The following is a 17,723-nucleotide window of genomic DNA, read 5'->3' as shown; positions in this document are numbered from 1 at the left end:
TTTCTATCATATCCCCTCTGTCTCTTCTTTCTTCCAAGCTATACATGTTAAGGTCCTTTAACCTTTCCTGGTAAGTTTTTTCCTGCAATCCATGTACTAGTTTAGTAGCTCTTCTCTGAACTCTCTCTAGAGTATCTATATCCTTCTGGAGATATGGCCTCCAGTACTGCGCACAATACTCCAAGTGAGGTCTCACCAGTGTTCTGTACAGCGGCATAAGCACTTCTCTCTTTCTACTGCTTATACCTCTCCCTATACATCCAAGCATTCTGCTGGCATTTCGTGCTGCTCTATTACATTGTCTTCCCAACTTTAAGTCTTCTGAAATAATTACTCCTAAATCCCTTTCCTCAGATACTGAGGTCAGGACTGTGTCAAATATTCTATATTCTGCCCTTGGGTTTTTACGCCCCAGGTGCATTATCTTGCACTTATCCACATTAAATTTCAGTTGCCAGAGTTCTGACCATTCTTCTAGTTTTCCTAAATCCTTTTCCATTTGGCGTTTCCCTCCAGGAACATCAACCCTGTTACATATCTTTGTGTCATCAGCAAAAAGACAAACCTTACCATCGAGGCCTTTTGCAATATCACTTATGAAGATATTAAACAAAATTGGTCCCAGTACAGATCCCTGAGGTACCCCACTGGTAACATGACCTTGTTCTGAATGTTCTCCATTGACTACAACCCTCTGTTGTCTGTCACTCAGCCACTGCCTAATCCACTCAACAATATGGGAGTCCATGCTCAATGACTGCAGTTTATTGATAAGTCTTCTATGTGGGACAGTGTCAAAAGCCTTACTAAAATCTACAAATGCAATGTCTACTGCACCTCCACCGTCTATTATTTTAGTCACCCAGTCAAAAAAAAAATCTATAAGATTTGTTTGACATGATCTCCCTGAAGTAAACCCATGTTGTTTTTTCATCTTGCAATCCATGGGAGGATGCTCCACATAGTGTATGTAGCACCCTCCTAGGTAGGTGCTAGTGAAAAAGTAAAGTTAGAGCTCTTTCTGCTTACCAGAAGAGTTGCAGGTAAATCTACACTGTTCTCTACCTACCAGAGAGCAGGATAGGTTAATGAGGTCTGCTCATTGTGCTCAGGATTCAACTCATTCTGTCTAGAGAGTGTTTTACACTGGCCCAATAGAGAGGACAGGAAACCTGAGGGATGGGTGCATGGGCTTTTGATACAGTCCTGATGATTGGCAGAGGGAAAGTCTCCTCAGTGCATGTTGGGATACTGTATAAAAGCCAGGAGCATATGTGCTCGGGGTCTTTTTCAGCTGCCCTCCTCTGTAGAGGTCCCATGAGGCCTTGGGGGGGGGGGGTTCAGGCCTGAGGGCTGGAAGAGCAGCAGTGAGGAGTTGAACCCAGGAGGTCAAGAGAAGCTGACGGAGAGGGGAGACACTGGAGGATCTGTCTTTGCAGTACAGGGAGTACAGAAACTCCTGTCAAGAGGCCTGACCTGATGGAGGCCACTCCTGCTCCTAGGAAAGTCAGTGGGAAGAGGATGCTAGTGAGAGTTCTCTGTAGATAAGTTATCGTCCATCAAGTCATCTTGTCAGGGAGCAAAGAGACTTAACCCCATCTACACTTGTGGCAGTAAGGATTTAACAGCCTGGCTATTCCAAATTCTCAGGCAAAGTTCTGAAGATAGAAGTCCTCAACCAATGAGAACAGGTCAGTTGGAGTATCCCACTACTCCCTTCTCCTATCCCAATGATCAATAAACAACAAAAAAACCAACACCCCTAGACTGTTCATTCGTGTGACGAGCCATCAGGAACAAGGTGGGATCCAGGGACTTATTCCAAAAGTAATTGAGTGCTGGTAATCAGGGGTTCTCGTCAAGACAATACTCAGTAGTTCCTGCGTGGGACAGTGCTAAATGTAAAAATCAGGATAACATTTATTTAAAATACCAAATTACACTCACACAAAAAGGAGATCGAAAGTGCCTTAGATCTCATGCTGGCAGACACATAAGCAACCACCTGCACTTCCAGGACTCATGGTCAGCTATGTCAAATTCCCCAAGGCATTTTGTAGAGTGCGGTGGTTAGGCACACTTAGCATTTCTAAAATCTCTCTATAGCAAATCTTCACTTTTTGATTTCAGTTCTACTTAAGAATAATGCTTGCATGTATGACTTTCCACTGTAAATAATGCCTGTACGTAGGATTTTCCCACTTTAAATAAAGCCTATATGTAGGATTTGCATTGCACACACCTTAAAAAAAAAAAAAAATGATTAGCAAACTAACACATGACTAAGGAGAAATTTTTTTCTCTCAACCCTACAGGGGAAGACTCAGGTTTCCAAAGATCAATCTTAAATAATGACCCTGTGAGTCATCATTGAGTATTAGAGTTACTTTGGTACTTTGACTTTGGTAATGCCTTGTTCTGAGCAGGTGCACTTACTAAGCTCTGGCAGAGAGCTTGGTTACAAGAAAAGGTAGTACATTTATGTGACAAAGTATTAGGGCTCGTTCATACAGGCGTAATTCAGCGTAACCTCGCGTGAGGGCTGTTTTTTGCACGAGATGCACAGGTGTTCTGTGTGTCCTTGTGTAGGCAGTCCCATTCATATCTACTGGTACGCAGCCGCTGCACACATGAAGCCACTGCCCCTAATTAGAGTGCACACTGTCTGCATCCAATCACGGCTTTGACATGGGTTTACGTTGGAATATGAACGAGGCCTTAAGGTTTTATCCTAGCCAAAAGATTTAGGTTTTGGATGGAGATGGCAAGAGTTAGAATCGGTCAGTATTTCTGTTATACATTTCCCTGCTGGAAAATTCCCCATCACGAGGGGGTACAGTTTTCCCTGCTCCAATAAATATTATTTTAGAAATTTCCCATTGGAATCTCCAAAAAGATGTGAAATATTCCCATTCTACTTAAAATAATAATAATAATAAAAAAAGTTAACGTTCTTAGTGTGATAGATGGTGTACGGTATGGAGATCACAAAAAGAAATGGTGTCTACACACATTTTAATCCAATTTTTTTTATAACATTTCTAAATATCAAAATTTTAATTTTATTTTTTCAGTTCAATTTGACAAAGAGGAGATAATGCAGCCTTGAAAATATTTGATTGTTTATGATGGAGTGTGTCCCCTGCCGTGGCCTGTTACCTTCCTCTGACCCCTCCATCACCTACAAGCCTGACTAGTGACAAAGAATTGTAGGAAGGAACCACCGAGCGTGATGGAGGAAATGCAAAAATCCTACACTCTAAAGTGTCAAATGTTGAACACACTGATGGAGACTACAGAGCTGGAACTAGGACCCACAGGCCCCCAGATCCTCCACTTCTGGGGTGCTTCATAGGCGCTCCTGGCTCCTCCTCTTCATCTGGTACCCCACAAATAGCTGCTTTCCATGGTGGCACCCGTGTGGGCATGCTCACGAGTCCCACTGCTGTGTCCATTGACAGAGAGAGCAGGACTCTGCTCTGCCTCTCCTGTCACTGGATTTGATTGACAGCAATGGGAGCCAATGGCTATTGCGGCTATCAATCTATCCACTAAAGACCCGAGACAGTGGCTGGAGCTGCTGGACTTGTGCTCGAACATCCGGGTTCAGGCAAGAATAACACCCCCTGAGCACCCCCAGTTAACCCCTTCATTGCACTGTCACACAGTGTCACTTTTATAGTGTACATGTTTTTTCCTGTCACTGCATCAGTGTCACAGGTGACATCAGTTAGCGTTAGTTAGCGTCAATCCAGGACAGCGTCAGATCCTCGACACATATTTAGTAATATATTTTAACCCTTTGATTGCCAGTGACACAAACACACACTAAACACCACCATTACTAGTATAGTGTCTGAACAGATCAATATCTTTGATCTGATCAAAAACTTTACTAGCGTCCCCAATAGTTTAGTGTTCCCAAAATGCAGCGTTAGCAGGATCAGTCCCAACACCTGCCAGCACCTGCATTTAGCCCCTCTGCCCAGCCCCAAGAAGTGCAGTATCAGCAGATTACTGTCACTTCCAACACACAGCACACTAAACCGCTGCGTTAGCAGAGTCAGCCCTGATCTCTGCTAGCCCTAGCAGTTACATTTTTTGGTAACGGTTCAAACAGTCCTTGACCACCAGGTGCTTTTTTACCTGTGAGTCACACTAGGTACCTATACATTTATTGGCCAAAATGTCCAAACAAACAGATACATTAATGAAGAGGCCTACACGATGCTGAGCATGACAGATGAGAGCGATGGGGAAGCCTCACTGTCAGAATCAGGCTCAGTATTCGAACCTGTAGAGAGCAGCGGCACCTTGACAAATAGCTCTGATGGAGTAGTAGTCTCTCCTAAGGTCAAGTGTACCTGATCCCGTTCTGTTGCTGAGGCGCAACAATCGCAGGGTTCCTGTATGCAGCAGAGTGTCTGTATTAGTGCTGCTCAACCTTCTGGTAAACTGACAAGCACCAGCAGCCTAGTACATCCTGCTCGTAGTCAAACCAGCACTGCAGTAACACTTGGGTGACATGGCGAGTCCCATAAGTGCAGTTCAAGCTGGTGCGGTGGCTAGCACAAGTAGTGTCCCACAGCCACCAAGAATTTTAAAACAGACCTGTATAGTCCATAGTGTCCTTCCTGATATGCTTGCAAATCCTGATTGGGAGCCCACCACTTCTGCAGCGCCCGTACTTCCCCCATTCACTGGCAAACCCGGAATTCAGGTGGAAACAGGCAATTTTACTTACCTTCAATTTTTGAGTTGTTTTTCAAGGGAGATCTCTACAGATCTATTGTGGACCAAAGCAATTTATATGCCAACAATTCCATCACCGCAAATCCAAATTTTTCTCTTGCCAGAGACTTTGCATGGAATTGTATCACTGTTTCCAAATTTAAAACTTTTCTGGTCCTATACCTTCTTGGGCTTTACTAAAAAGAGTGAGTTGCGGTCATTTTGGTCCACTGAGCCAATTCATCACATGCCCGTGTTCTCTGTTGCCATGGCCAGGACTAGATATGAGCAAATCTTGCGGTTCATGCACTTCAGTGACAATGAACTCTGTCGTCCTCGGGGTGACCCTGGATATGACCGGCTTCACAAAATTCAGCCCCTTATAAATCACTTAAACCAAAAGTTTGCAGCCTTGTATATGCCCCAACAAGCTGTCTGTGTTGATAAGTCCCTGATTAAATTTTCTGGCCGCCTTGCTTTCAAACTGTTTCTCCTCAGCAAGCGTGTTATAAACAGGAAAAAAGCTACGACCCAGGCACAGCCATGTGTTAACAGAGTAAGATTTTCTCCAATGCACATATCATGAGCAAAATGTAGATAGGACTGATGGCAAAAGTGCCCCTTAATTCAGAACAGCTGGAGTCCAATTATTGCTTAGCGGGATGGACCGGGCAATAGTATGCCCAAGCTTAAGATGTTATAGGGATCAAATGCTGCATGGACTCCTTCTCCCAGCGGTGGATCACGTTCGATCAGAAGCAGCAAAAGCGACAACTTGTAGCATGTTAAAAAAAAAAAAAAAAAAAAAAAACACTGTACTTTTCCCAAAAGTTTTAGGAAACTATAGAGTATTCCATGGACTCAACATGCTTCTCAGCAAATAGCTTGGGGTGTCTACTTTCCGAAAAGGGGTCAATTGGGGGTGGGGGGTTTGTGCCATCATGGCATTTCATGACCTCCGAAACTGTGATGATAGGTAGTGGGGAGTGAAAGCAACAAATTTACGCCCTTAGAAAGCCTGAAGGCAGTGGTTGGTTTTCGGGGTCCTGTACGCGGCTAGACTGCCAAAAAGTCTCACACATGGAGTGTGCGGATCAATGCACAATGTGCTTGCGTTCTTCTGTCAGTATACGGCTTCCTCCAGTCTTGAACATAGATATCACCAGGCCCGGACTGGGACAAAAAATATGCCGGGGCATTTTAGACTGAACAGCCAATTTTTCCAAGGACGGGGGGGGGGGGGGTTGGGATTTGCGGGGGGTGGCTGGTGACTGGATATTCAGAGTTGGTCCTCCACATTGTAATGATTACAGTGCCCCTAGGAACCATGTCCCCCCTTTTAATCTCTGCTTACTGTGCAGATCTCCAGCTCCTCCCACCCCTGCTCCCTTACATCAGAGTCCACACAGAGCCCCCCCTTACATCAGAGTCCACACAGAGCCCCCCCCTTACATCCAAGTCCAATCAGAGCCCCCCCTTACATCTAAGTCCAATCAGAGCCCCCATTACATTAGAGTCCACTCAGAGCCCCCCCCCTCTTACATTGGTTTTATATACTGAGGCAGGAGGGAGTGTGAGCTTACTTACCCCAGTATGGAGGCTCAGGCAGAGGCTGTCTGAAGCTTTTCTCCTCTGGGTTTAAACTTCCCGCTCACACATCCCTGGGGAGTGTGGGCGGGGCAGACCCAGAAGGAGAAGGGGCAGAAGGAGGAGGAGCAGATGATCTCTCCCTCCTCTCGCGTCCCTGCAGAGGAGAAGGAGGGGGATCTGTTAGCGGCGGCTCTGAGGCTGAGCTGTGAGAGATACACAGCTCAGCCCTGTAGCTCAGCCCTGCAGCCAGAGGAGACACAGGCACAGCGGTAGAGTAAGCGGTGGTCGCTGCGGCCTGTGTTATCCCTGTCCATGCCGTGGTCGCCACTTACCTCCAGCTTTGCGGCACGATTATCAACTGGCCACGGAGCGGGTGGTCCCGCCCACCAGGCAAGTGCCGGAGGCCAGTCTGGGCCTGGATATCATATATTCTAGCCCCCTATTGCAACCAAGAACTAGACAGCACTCGTTTTTGCTGCAAACTCTGAAACTCATTTATTGAACAAAAATACAACATTTTTATATACTTGAGAAGTATGTCAGTCACTACATGAACAATGATCTGAATATTTATCCAAAACATCACACAATGGTTTAGATAACCAGGTAGGGCTGACACATGGCTAACCCCATTCTAGCAACTACTTTAGCTGACAAGGTTATCATTAACATGCTAATTAACTCAGCACTTAAACCAGCCTAGGTGGAGTACATGGAATCCACATCCAAACAATGCCCTGACCACTTAGGAGCCACAGACTTCATGGCAACGGTCCACAAGAGGCCACAAGTCCCACAGTATAAAGGTGGGAATAAATCTTCATATACCTCTCCAGGCATATTGTTGATAAATATAACTGTCCCATTTGATGTAATCAAAACTATGTTCTCAGCGTCCATTAAGAAGTAACTGTCCATTTCCCTAGTCACCCTGTGTCCCTAATAGATACAGGGAGACTTACACATAAGCGGGACCTGAGGAGCAGAGATTTCTCAACCTCTCTAAGGTAAGCTGGGTTCCACGGGCTCCCCAACCAAAGTAACAGAAAATGGGGAAATTAGCGCTTACAAAAAGACAAGGACAACCAGGCAGGAGGTAATGGATAAAATATCCCAGTTTAATAACTGATGATAAAAACTTCTTGGCAGGAGACTCGGGTATTAGACAAACACAAACTGATCCAGGTGAATCAGTGTGTGACAGTACTTGAGATGGGAGCCAGGAGTGCAGGGAGATGGTTTCAATGACAACTGTGTAAAACAAAAAAAATTTGTATTTTTTTGTCATTTTTTAAACACCTTGTGATGTCTACTTTCCAAAAAGGGGTAATTTTGTGGGTTTTGTACTGCCCTGAGATAGGCAGTCAGAAAGTAAAAGCTGCGCAAATTCCAGTATATACATCATAGTTTATAGACAGTATAACTTTTGTGCAAACTAATAAATATACGCTTATTGAGGGTTTTTTATTAAAGACATGTAGCTAACTACATTGTTGCCTAAACGTATGACAAAAATTTAGTTTTTTTGGATATTTTTTTTTTTATAAGAAAAAGTAGAAAATTCGATTTTTTCCCAAAATGCTTGGTCTTTTTTCATTTATATCACGAAAAAAAAAAAAAAAAAAAACAAACAAACAAACGCAGGGGTGATCAAATACTACCAAAAGAAAGCTCTATTTGTGGGAAAAAAAAAATTTTGGGTACAGCATTGCATGACTGTGCAAATACCAGTTAAAAAGTCACGCAGTGCCAAATTGCAAAAAATGGCCTCGTCATTAATTGGGGCAAAACCTTCCAACCCAGAAGTGGTTAAAACACATTCTAAACGCATACTGCGTTTTTAAACAGTCCAGTGTGAAATGGGTAGCATTACAGTAGTGATGTGTATGCTGCCATAGCCAACCTATTTCTAAAAATGCTAGTAGCCTGGCTATTTTACTGACCCTCAAGTCCTTGTCTACATAGTTTGCTTGGTGACCAACTCAAGCATTAAAGCTAAGAATTCAGCAATGGCAGCCAGGCAACTCGTTTTTGCAGATTGGCCAGCTTCTCCCAGGAAAAGCTCCCAGAAAAATGTTTCCTTTAAAAAAAAAAAAAAAAGATTTAAAAAAATAAATAAATTCATTCACATTTAAAAGCATGCTGAGAAACCGTTCTGTAGCACCCTACAGGTAGGTGCTAGACAAATGTATAGTGGGCCTTGTCTGCCTAACAGCAGGTGTGCTTCCAGGTGTGTCTGCTGAGAGGGGAGTCTCCCCAGTGGTCCCTGTGAGAGGCTTTTCATAGGGTGGTGGAGGAAACCCAATCAGGGGACACATTCAGGCTTGTAACTACCCCAGAATTCTGGGAATGGGTAAAAAATTTGTGGGAAGTGTGTGACTGGGTGTCTTTGGTGGAAGCAGAGTCCCAGGAGGGAGAGAACGGCTGTCTCTCCTCCTGTCTGAGGAAGAGGATGTCTCAGGTGCTGAATGGAGCTGAGGGGATCCGGTGTGCCGAGAACCAGCGGAGAGCGAGAGGGGTCCAGTCCCAGGAAAGCCTACACAGGTCGTGAGTACTGGGGATTGCCCCTGGGGGTCTGCCTGAAGTGTTAGAGGGGACCACTCCAGAGAAGGTTCAAGGATCCAGATATCAGCTAGCTAGAAAGGGGGTACCTAGTCAGGGGACCCTGAAGAGACAGTGTGCAGTGTCTTAGTTGAGAGTTGCAGCCATACAAGATTTCACAACAGTCTACCTCAAGCCAGCGCAAGGCTGGAGGAAGACGTTAGTGACTTTGCAGTACAGCAGTGTTCGTAGCTCATTGTTCTACAGTCCTGGATCTTCTGGACTCAAGGTCGAGGATCTAGCACTTCTTTCAAGTTACAGTGAGTGTCAGTGAGCATCGGCTGGCGTCAAGACAGCGTTAACAGACATCTTCCTGAGAAAGTCCCAAGTTGTACTTAGTTGAGCCTAAAGAAGTATCCCACTCATTCCCTTCTCCCATCCCCTTAATTACAATAAAAACAACAAAACAAAGATGCCGGAGTTGTCAATGTCTCAGTTCTCACACCCAGGGCCGCAGCTCACATGGTCTGGAGAGGTAACCGGTAACCATGGCAGACCCACCTCAGCCCCAATGCCTGGAGAACCTGCTACAGTTCTAATTGAAATTTGAATTTAGATTTAAGCTGGCCATATACAGGTGTGTGTCATACAATTAGAATATCTTCATAAAAGTTAATTTATTTCAGTATTTAATAGTGAAACTCATATTTTATATACAGTATCTCACAAAAGTGAGTACACCCCTCACATTTTTGTATATATATTGTTATAGCTTTTCATGTGACAACACTGAAGAAATAAACTTTGCTACAATGTAAAGTAGATACCAGAAATTGTGTAGCACTAATGTATAAAAAAATTTGGATGTGAAACCAAAAATGATGAAAATAGTGACACTCAAAATCTTAAATACCACTTAAAAACAAATAACAATGTGATTGGTAACCATCAATGAAATAAAATCATGAGAATATATAACATGGAAAAAAAAAAAAAAAACAGTCCTCTGGTGTGAATATGAAATGAATATGAATGAATATGAAAGGGTGGAAAAAATGTGCTCAAAAAGAGATGAAATGTTGTGAATTAGTCCCAATAGAATCCAATGGAGCAATCCTTATATATCACCCGTGAAACAAAATATATGGTGAACTGCTTACCTAGGTAACCACAGATGACTGATATCATAGGCAAAGGAATTCATCAGGAACACACTTCTCATATAAAGGCACCAAGATCCAATGATGGTAATGATGGGAAGTTCTCATAAGAATATAGCCCATGTATGGGCAAAGGAGAAAAAGAGGGGGCACATAGCATAATACCGGTTTAAAATTATTACACTGTTTATTAAAAGTTGCACTTACTAGACATAAAAAGCAAATCGGCATGTATCACAGGCAAAGACAGGGCTGCGGCGTCCCGCAGATGCGATGGATCTCCCGGGCGTCAACCTATGACGAAACTAGTCGGGTGGTTCGTCTCCATCGCATCTGCGAGACGCCGCAGCCCTGTCTTTGCCTGTGCCTAAAAAGGCAGTGCAGCGACAGGAAGTGGTTAATATCTAAACTGCTGGCAACAAAAGTGAGTACACCCCTAAGTGAAAATGTCCAAATTGGGCCCAATAATCCATTTTCCCTCCCCGGTGTCATGTGACTCGTTAGTGTTACAAGGTCTCAGGTGTAAATGGGGAACAGGTGTGTTAAATTTGGTTTTATCGCTCTCACTCCCTCATACTGGTCACTGGAAGTTCAACATGGCACCTCATGGCAAAGAACTCTCTGAGGATCTGAAAAAAAGAATTGTTGCTCTACATAAAGATGGCCTAGGCTATAAGAAGATTGCCAAGACCCTAAAACTGAGCTGCAGCCTGGTGGCCAAGACCAAACAGCGGTTTAACAGGACAGGTTCCACTCAGAACAGGCCTCGCCATGGTCAACCAAAGAAGTTGAGTGCACATGCTCAGCATCATATTCAGAGGTTGTCTTTGGGAAATAGATGTATGAGTGCTGCCAGCATTGCTGCAGAGGTTGAAGGGGTGGGGGGGGGGGGTGGTCAGCCTGTCAGTACATCAAAGTGTCATCAAATTGGTCTGCATGGCTGTCCTCCCAGAAGGAAGCTTCTTCTAAAGAAAGCTCGCAACAGTTTGCTGAAGACAAGCAGACTAAAGGCCCGTACACACGTACCGATTGTCGGCCGAAAGGATTCGGCATACGACCGATCGGCCGATTGTAGGCTTGTTAGTATGATGCTTCCGACAGCGCACTTTCGGCCGAACAGAATCTGTCGTGCAAGCATTAAAATTTTTGTATGCCGACACCAGAACGGCCAATTGTTCGCCAATCAGTACAGAATTCGGCCGACAATCAGCAGATTTGCAAGACTGGGCATGCTCAGAAAAGTAAAAACACAGGGAAAGTTAACCATCACATGACATCACTTCTGCAGTCGGCTGTTGTTGGCCGACAAAATTAGTGTGCAGTCTTTTGCACTTTTCAGCGGACACGACAGCCCGGGGACAAAAGACGGCCGATCGTTCGGCCGACGATCGGTACGTGTGTACGGGGCTTAAGGACCTGGATTACTGGAACCATGTCCTGTGGTCTGATGAGACCAAGATAAACTTATTTGGTTCACATGGTGTCAAGCGTGTGTGGCGGCAACCAGATGAGGAGTACAAAGACAAGTGTGTCTTGCCTACAGTCAAGCATGGTGGTGGGAGTGTCATGGCCTGGTGCTGCATGAGTACTGACCGAACTGGGGAGCTACAGTTCATTGAGGGAACCATGAATGCCAACATGTATTGTGACATACTAAAGCAGAGCATGATCCCCTCCCTTCAGAGACTGGGCCGCAGGGCAGTATTCCAACATAACGACCCCAAACAAACCTCCAAGATGACCGCTGCCTTGCTAAAGAAGCTGAGGGTAAAGGTGATGGACTGGCCAAGCATGTCTCCAGACTTTAACCCTATTGAGCATCTGTTGGGCATCCTCAATTGGAAGGTGGAGGAGCGCAAGGTCTCTAACATCCACCAGCTCCATGATGTCGTCATGGAGGAGTACTGCAGTGGCAACCTGTGAAGCTCTGGTGTACTCCATGCCCAAGAGGGTTCAGGCAGTGCTGGGAAATAATGGTGGCCACACAAAATATTGACACTTTGGGGCCAATTTGGAGGTGTTTATTATGGGTGTACTCACTTTTGTTGCCAGCGGTTTAGACATTAATGACTGTGTGTTGAGTTATTTTGAGGGGACAGCAAATTTACACTGTTATACAAGCTGTACACTCACTACTTTACATTGTAGCAAAGTGTAATTTCTTCAGTGTTGTCACATGAAAATATATAATCAAATATTTACAAAAATGTGAGGGGTGTACTTACTTCTGTGAGATACTGTAGATGCGTTTTTATTTCAAGCATTTCTTTCTTTTAATTTTGATGATTATGGTTTACAGCTCGTGAAAACCCCAAATTCAGTATCTCAAAAAAATTAGATTACATAAGACCAATAAAAAAAGGATTTTTAATACAGAAATGTTGGCTTACTGAAAAGCATGTCCTTGTACAGTATAGTATGCACTCAATACTTGGTCGGGGCTCCTTTTGCATGAATTACTGCGGTGTGGTATTGAGGCGATCAGCCTGTGGCACTGCTGAGGTGTTATGGAAGCGCAGGTTGCTTTGGTAGTGGCTTTCAGCTCATTTACATTGTTGGCTCTGGTGTCTCTCCTCTTCCTCTTCACAATACCCCACAGATTCTCGATGGGGTTTAGGTCAGGCGAGTTTGCTGGCCAAACAAGCACAGTGATACCGTGATCATGAAACCAGGTATTGGTACTTTTGGCAGCGTGGGCAGGTGCCAAGTCCTGCTGGAAAATGAAATCAGCATCTCCATAAAACTGGTCAGCAGAGGGAAGCATGAAGAGCTCTAGAATTTCCTGATAGAGGGCTGCACTGACTTTGAGCTTGATAAAACACAGTGGACCAACACCAGCAGATGACATGGCTCCCTAAATCATCATGTTGTGTGGAAAAGTTTGCATTTCATTTAGATGTCAAAGGTCCCAGAGTCTGGAAGTCTGGAGGAAGAGTGGAGAGGCGCAGAATCCAAGTTGCATGAGGTCCAGTGTGAAGTTTCAACAGTCGGTGATGATTTGGGGAGCCATGTCATCTCCTAGTGTTGGTCCACTGTGTTTTATCAAGTCCATGCCCAAGTCCAGTCAGTGCAGTGCTCTAACGAGATATCCTAGAGCACTTCCCCAAAGTCATACCGCAGTGGAGCTCCATTGATGTGAACAGGCACCATAGGAAGCTATGTTACTTCTATTGCCATATGATTCAGTGCAATCCAAGTCGCATCAGTGTGAACCAGGCCCTAATCAAGGCTCATTAAGTGAAGTCTAAGGCCTCTTTCACACAGGCGGACCGTTCAGATCCGCCTGTCCGTTTTTTTGGCGGATCTGAACGGTCCCCCCATGCATCTCTATGGGGGATCAGATGTCAGCGGAGACATGTCCGCTGACATCCGATCCGTCAAATCTGGACGGATGGAAACCCTATTTTCCATCCGTCCAGCGGATCGGATCGGATGAGAATGGACCGACGGTCCGTTCCCATCCGATTTCCCCGATAGAGATGCATGGGGAACACAGCTGTCATCCTCCTGCTCAGCAGGGGATCGGCGGCTCGATTCCCCGCTGAAAAAAACGGAATCCGTCCGACGGATAGTGTGAAAGGAGCCTAATGGAAGCAGCGCACACAACGCGTAACACCCAATCTGATTGCAAGATCCACACACAGGTGCCTGGGCTCAGTGTGTCTGTGCACACCAAAACAAGACAAATGATTGGGTTGAGACGGCAACACTATTGTCCGTATAACAATTTATTGGTGACTGGTTACAAAGGAGTGACAACAAAAAAAATCGTAGCCTAATGGGCCATACACACTAAGATTTTCTGAAGACTTTTTCCTTTAAGGCCCGTACACACGTACCGATCGTCGGCATACAAACGTCGGCGGACGAAAGATCTGCCGATTGTGCGCGTGTTAGTATGGTGCCTCCGACAGCTGTCTGCGCACAATCCGCGGACAAAAGTCTTTCTTGCAAACATGAAAATTTTTGTCTGCGGACACCAGAACGGACGATTGTTCGCCTGTCAGTACAGAATTCGGCCGACAGACCGCAGATTTGCAAGACTGGGCATGCTCAGAAAATAAAAAACACAGGGAAAGTTAACCATTACATGACATCACTTCTGCAGTCAGCTGAAGTCTGCAGACAAAATTCTTGTGCTGTCCTTGTGCTGTCTTTGCACTTTTCAACAGACACCGACATCCCGGGGAGAAAAGACGAACATTTGTATGACGACGATCTGCGTGTGTGTACGGGGCTTTAGACTTACCAAAACCATAGAATATGAGGTCAAACCTAAACACTTTCAATTTGTATGCAATCTGGCAGGCCCTTGCACTACATAGAAAAGGTAAATCTGAAGGAAATCTAACCACAAAAGTTGGATAGTGTGTATCCAGCTTTAGGCTGGCCATACATTATACAATTTTATTGTACAACTTTCCTTTAGATTTACCAAAACCATATAATAGGAAGTCAAACATGAACACTTTCAATTTGTATGCAATCAGGCAGGCCCTTGCACTACAAAGTTGAAGGTAAATCTAAAGAAAATTGAACAAGAAAATTGTATGGTGTATGGCCAGCTTGAAAGTAGAGTTCCGGCCTTGGGGGTCATAATAGCTAAAAATACCCCCGAGACAGTCAAGGCTAGTACAATCCATAATGGATAGCCTCTGTACTGTCCCGGGTCGCACTTACCTGTAAGAAGAAATACTTACCTTGAAAAGTTCTTCTCCAGCGCTGCCATCTCAGGTTTGGGCAGCTGAAGCCGCAGCTTCCCTCTTTGTGTCCTCTTCCGTGACGTTGGTGTCCCACAATGCACTGCACCGGCCCTGCTCGTCACTTCCGGTGCAGGCGCGGCATCCCTGCACAGCTTCTGGGCATGCCTAGAAGCTGCTTAGCAGTGAATGCCGCGCTTGCACCGGAAGTGACGAGCAGGGCCGGTGCAGGCGCATTGATTCCTGGGAGCAATGAAATTCATCGCAAACAGAGAGATGGCGCGGGCTGCGGCCGCAGAGGGAGGAAGTGGAAGGAAGGTGAGTATATTTTCTTCTATAATAAAGGTAAGTGACCAAAAAAAAAAAAAAAATCGGCACTATCCATTTCTTTTTTAGGTTGCAATCAGCAAGCGGATGGCCCAAAATCAGTTTTTTCGATTTTAAGGCCGGAACTCCACTTTAAGACTAAAGCCCCGTACACACGTAGCGATTGTCGGCCGCAAATATTCGGCCGCCGGCCGATTGTAGGCTTGTTAGTATGAAGCTTCCGACAGCCGACAGCGCATTTTCAGCCGAACAGAATCTGTCGTGCAGGCATTAAAATTTTTGTAGGCCAACACCAGAACGGCCGATTGTTCGCCAGTCAGTACAGATTTCGGCCGACAGACAGCAGATTAGCAAGACTGGGCATGCTCAGAAAAGAAAAAAAAGACAAGGAAAGTTAGCCATCACATGACATCACTTCTGCAGTTGGCTGTTGTTGGCCGACAAAATTCGTGTGCAGTCTTTTGCAGTTTTCAACCGACAGGACAGCACTGGACAAAAGACGGCCGATCGTTCGGGGCTTAAGGCTCTCACCGAAACGCACCAGTTTTTGGTGTTATTGTCACACCTTTGTAACCAGTCACCAAAAAAAAATGTTACACAGACAGACAGCAGTGTTGCCGGATCAATCAGCAAATTGAAAAAAAAAAAACAGACATATTTTTCAAAATGCACTACAGAGCCGAGATAGACGCAGAAAACTATTGTTATCATGGGGAACCTTGTCACTTTCATTTTAGCGTATCGGAATGTGTGTATTAAGTCACAACTACGTAAATGGGTCCTAAAGAGATGGTAAAGTCACTCATTCTTCATGGGGGAGTGGGAGTCAGTTTCACGGCTAATGTCTAGATCAGCCTTTCTCAACCTTTTCAACACAGAGGAACCCTTGAATAATTTTCAGGTCTCAGGGAACCCCTGCTAAAAAGGACTATATTTACAACTCATGATACATTAGTGTGATGGTCGGTGGGATGAATGCTCCTTACACTTATGGCCATTGGTAAGAATTACCTTCTTCCAGATAGCTAAAAAGATCAATGGTGTCATTGGGAACTTATCTTAAGAGGCAGAAATTACCCATTGCTCATAGCAACCTCTGGAGGAACCCTAGGCTTCCACCGAACCCTGGTTGAGAAACAATGGTCTAGATATTGTACTACGATGGGGGGGGGGGGGGGGGGGTAGAACTATTGTTCACTTGGCCTACTTATTAGACAGTCCATCCAGTTACAATGTGCACTTTTACTTATTATTATTAAAGCGGAGTTCCACCCTGGATTTTTTTTTTTTTACCCCCGAGACAGTCAGGGCTAGTACATTCCACAATGGCTAGCCTCTGATCTGTCCCGGGTTGCACTTACCTGTTAGGACAAATACTTACCTTGCAAACGTCTTGTCCAGCGCTGCCATCTCAGATGTGGGCAGCTTGAAGCCAGCGAGATCCCCTTCGGCGTCTTCTTCCGCCTTCTTTGGTCCCACGATGCTCTGCGCCGGCCCCGACGTCACTTCCGGGTCGCGCGCGTCATCCCTCTACAGCTTCTGGGCATGCCCAGAAGCTGTTTAGAAGGGGATGAGGCGCGCGACCCGGAACTGACGTCGGGGCCGGTGCAGGCGCAATGATTCCTGGGAGCTATGACGTTCAGCTCCCAGGAATCATTGCAGAGCCAGGAAGTGACGACGGGCCGCGGCCGAGGAAGGAGGAAGTAAGGTAAGTATTTTTTCTTCGCTACGAGGTAAGTAAAAAAAAAAAAAAAAATATGCGATTATCCATTTCTTTTTCAGGTGACCCGGAGCGAGAAGATGGAGGGAAGTATAAAAATAGGGTGGAACTCCACTTTAAGTCCTACTTGCATAACAGAACAGACATGCAGTATCGGTTCTTACCTGCATCTTGCCGTGTCACTGTCCTCAGGTGTCCTGAAATTCCTGAGAAAAGTTCCTTTTCCCCGAGAAGTCTTGGTATATAAGCCCTGCTCCCGAACTAATGGTTTAGCTGCTCTTTCATATCTGTGAAATCCTTGTGATCTCCAGGGGACATGAACGGTTACATTCCTCGCTGCCCTATCCTGCCCCTAGGAATGTCTGCGGTTCCCCGGACCATCCCTCTGTGTACCTGGGCACAGGTGTGAAGGGTCCTGCACACACACAGATATCAGCGGTCTAATGAGCTGACACTTTCCTTTTCCAATGTTTTTAGATTTTCTAAGCTTGCGAAGTTGCAGTTCCCATTCTGTAGAGTCCCAGAGAAGTTGTGACTTCCGTGATTGCTATCACTCCTCCCTGACTGCCTGGGGCTGAAGGTGGAGAAGGCAGAGGTGTCTACAGCTGATCTACAGGTAAAAGGCTTAGGAGGGGCCACTCCCAGCACTACAATCAGGCCTTCCCCCGTCTTTCAGGTTATTACAATCTGCTCACTGCAATGGTTTTTTTTTTTGTTCAGACCACCTGAATCAGGTATCAGCCAGAAGTTTCACCACACTTTTTTCAATTTTGCATACATTTTGAAAGGATAGCTTTCACCAGCAGACAACCTGATAAATTATGTGAAATAAGTGCATTATATCCCTCTGCGATTCAACCTCTTCAGCCCCGGAAGGTTTACCAGGCTATTTTTTGAGATAAGGTACTGCGTAAATTTAACTGACAATTGCGCGGTCGTGCAGCGCTGTACCCA

At 45.2% G+C, this 17,723-nt stretch overlaps 1 protein-coding gene across 1 annotated transcript in view; it reads right to left on the bottom strand.

Annotated features, from left to right (window-relative positions):
• Window positions 1-17,221, bottom strand: part of ANO9 (anoctamin 9) — a 130,492-nt gene extending 113,271 nt beyond the window's left edge. Inside the window, exon 1 of the mRNA XM_082269728.1 lies at window positions 16,934-17,221. Coding sequence (XP_082125854.1) covers window positions 16,934-16,939 — 6 coding nt within the window. The 5' untranslated portion in view covers window positions 16,940-17,221. The remainder of the gene's footprint in view (window positions 1-16,933) is intronic.
• Between the last annotated feature and the right edge of the window lie 502 nt (window positions 17,222-17,723).

The sequence above is a fragment of the Pelophylax lessonae genome, assembly GCF_965119305.1.
Source record: "Pelophylax lessonae genome assembly, chromosome: 10".
Lineage (NCBI taxonomy): Eukaryota > Metazoa > Chordata > Amphibia > Anura > Ranidae > Pelophylax > Pelophylax lessonae.
Note: the sequence above shows the minus strand (reverse complement) of the source record. Positions and strands in the feature narration are given on the sequence as shown.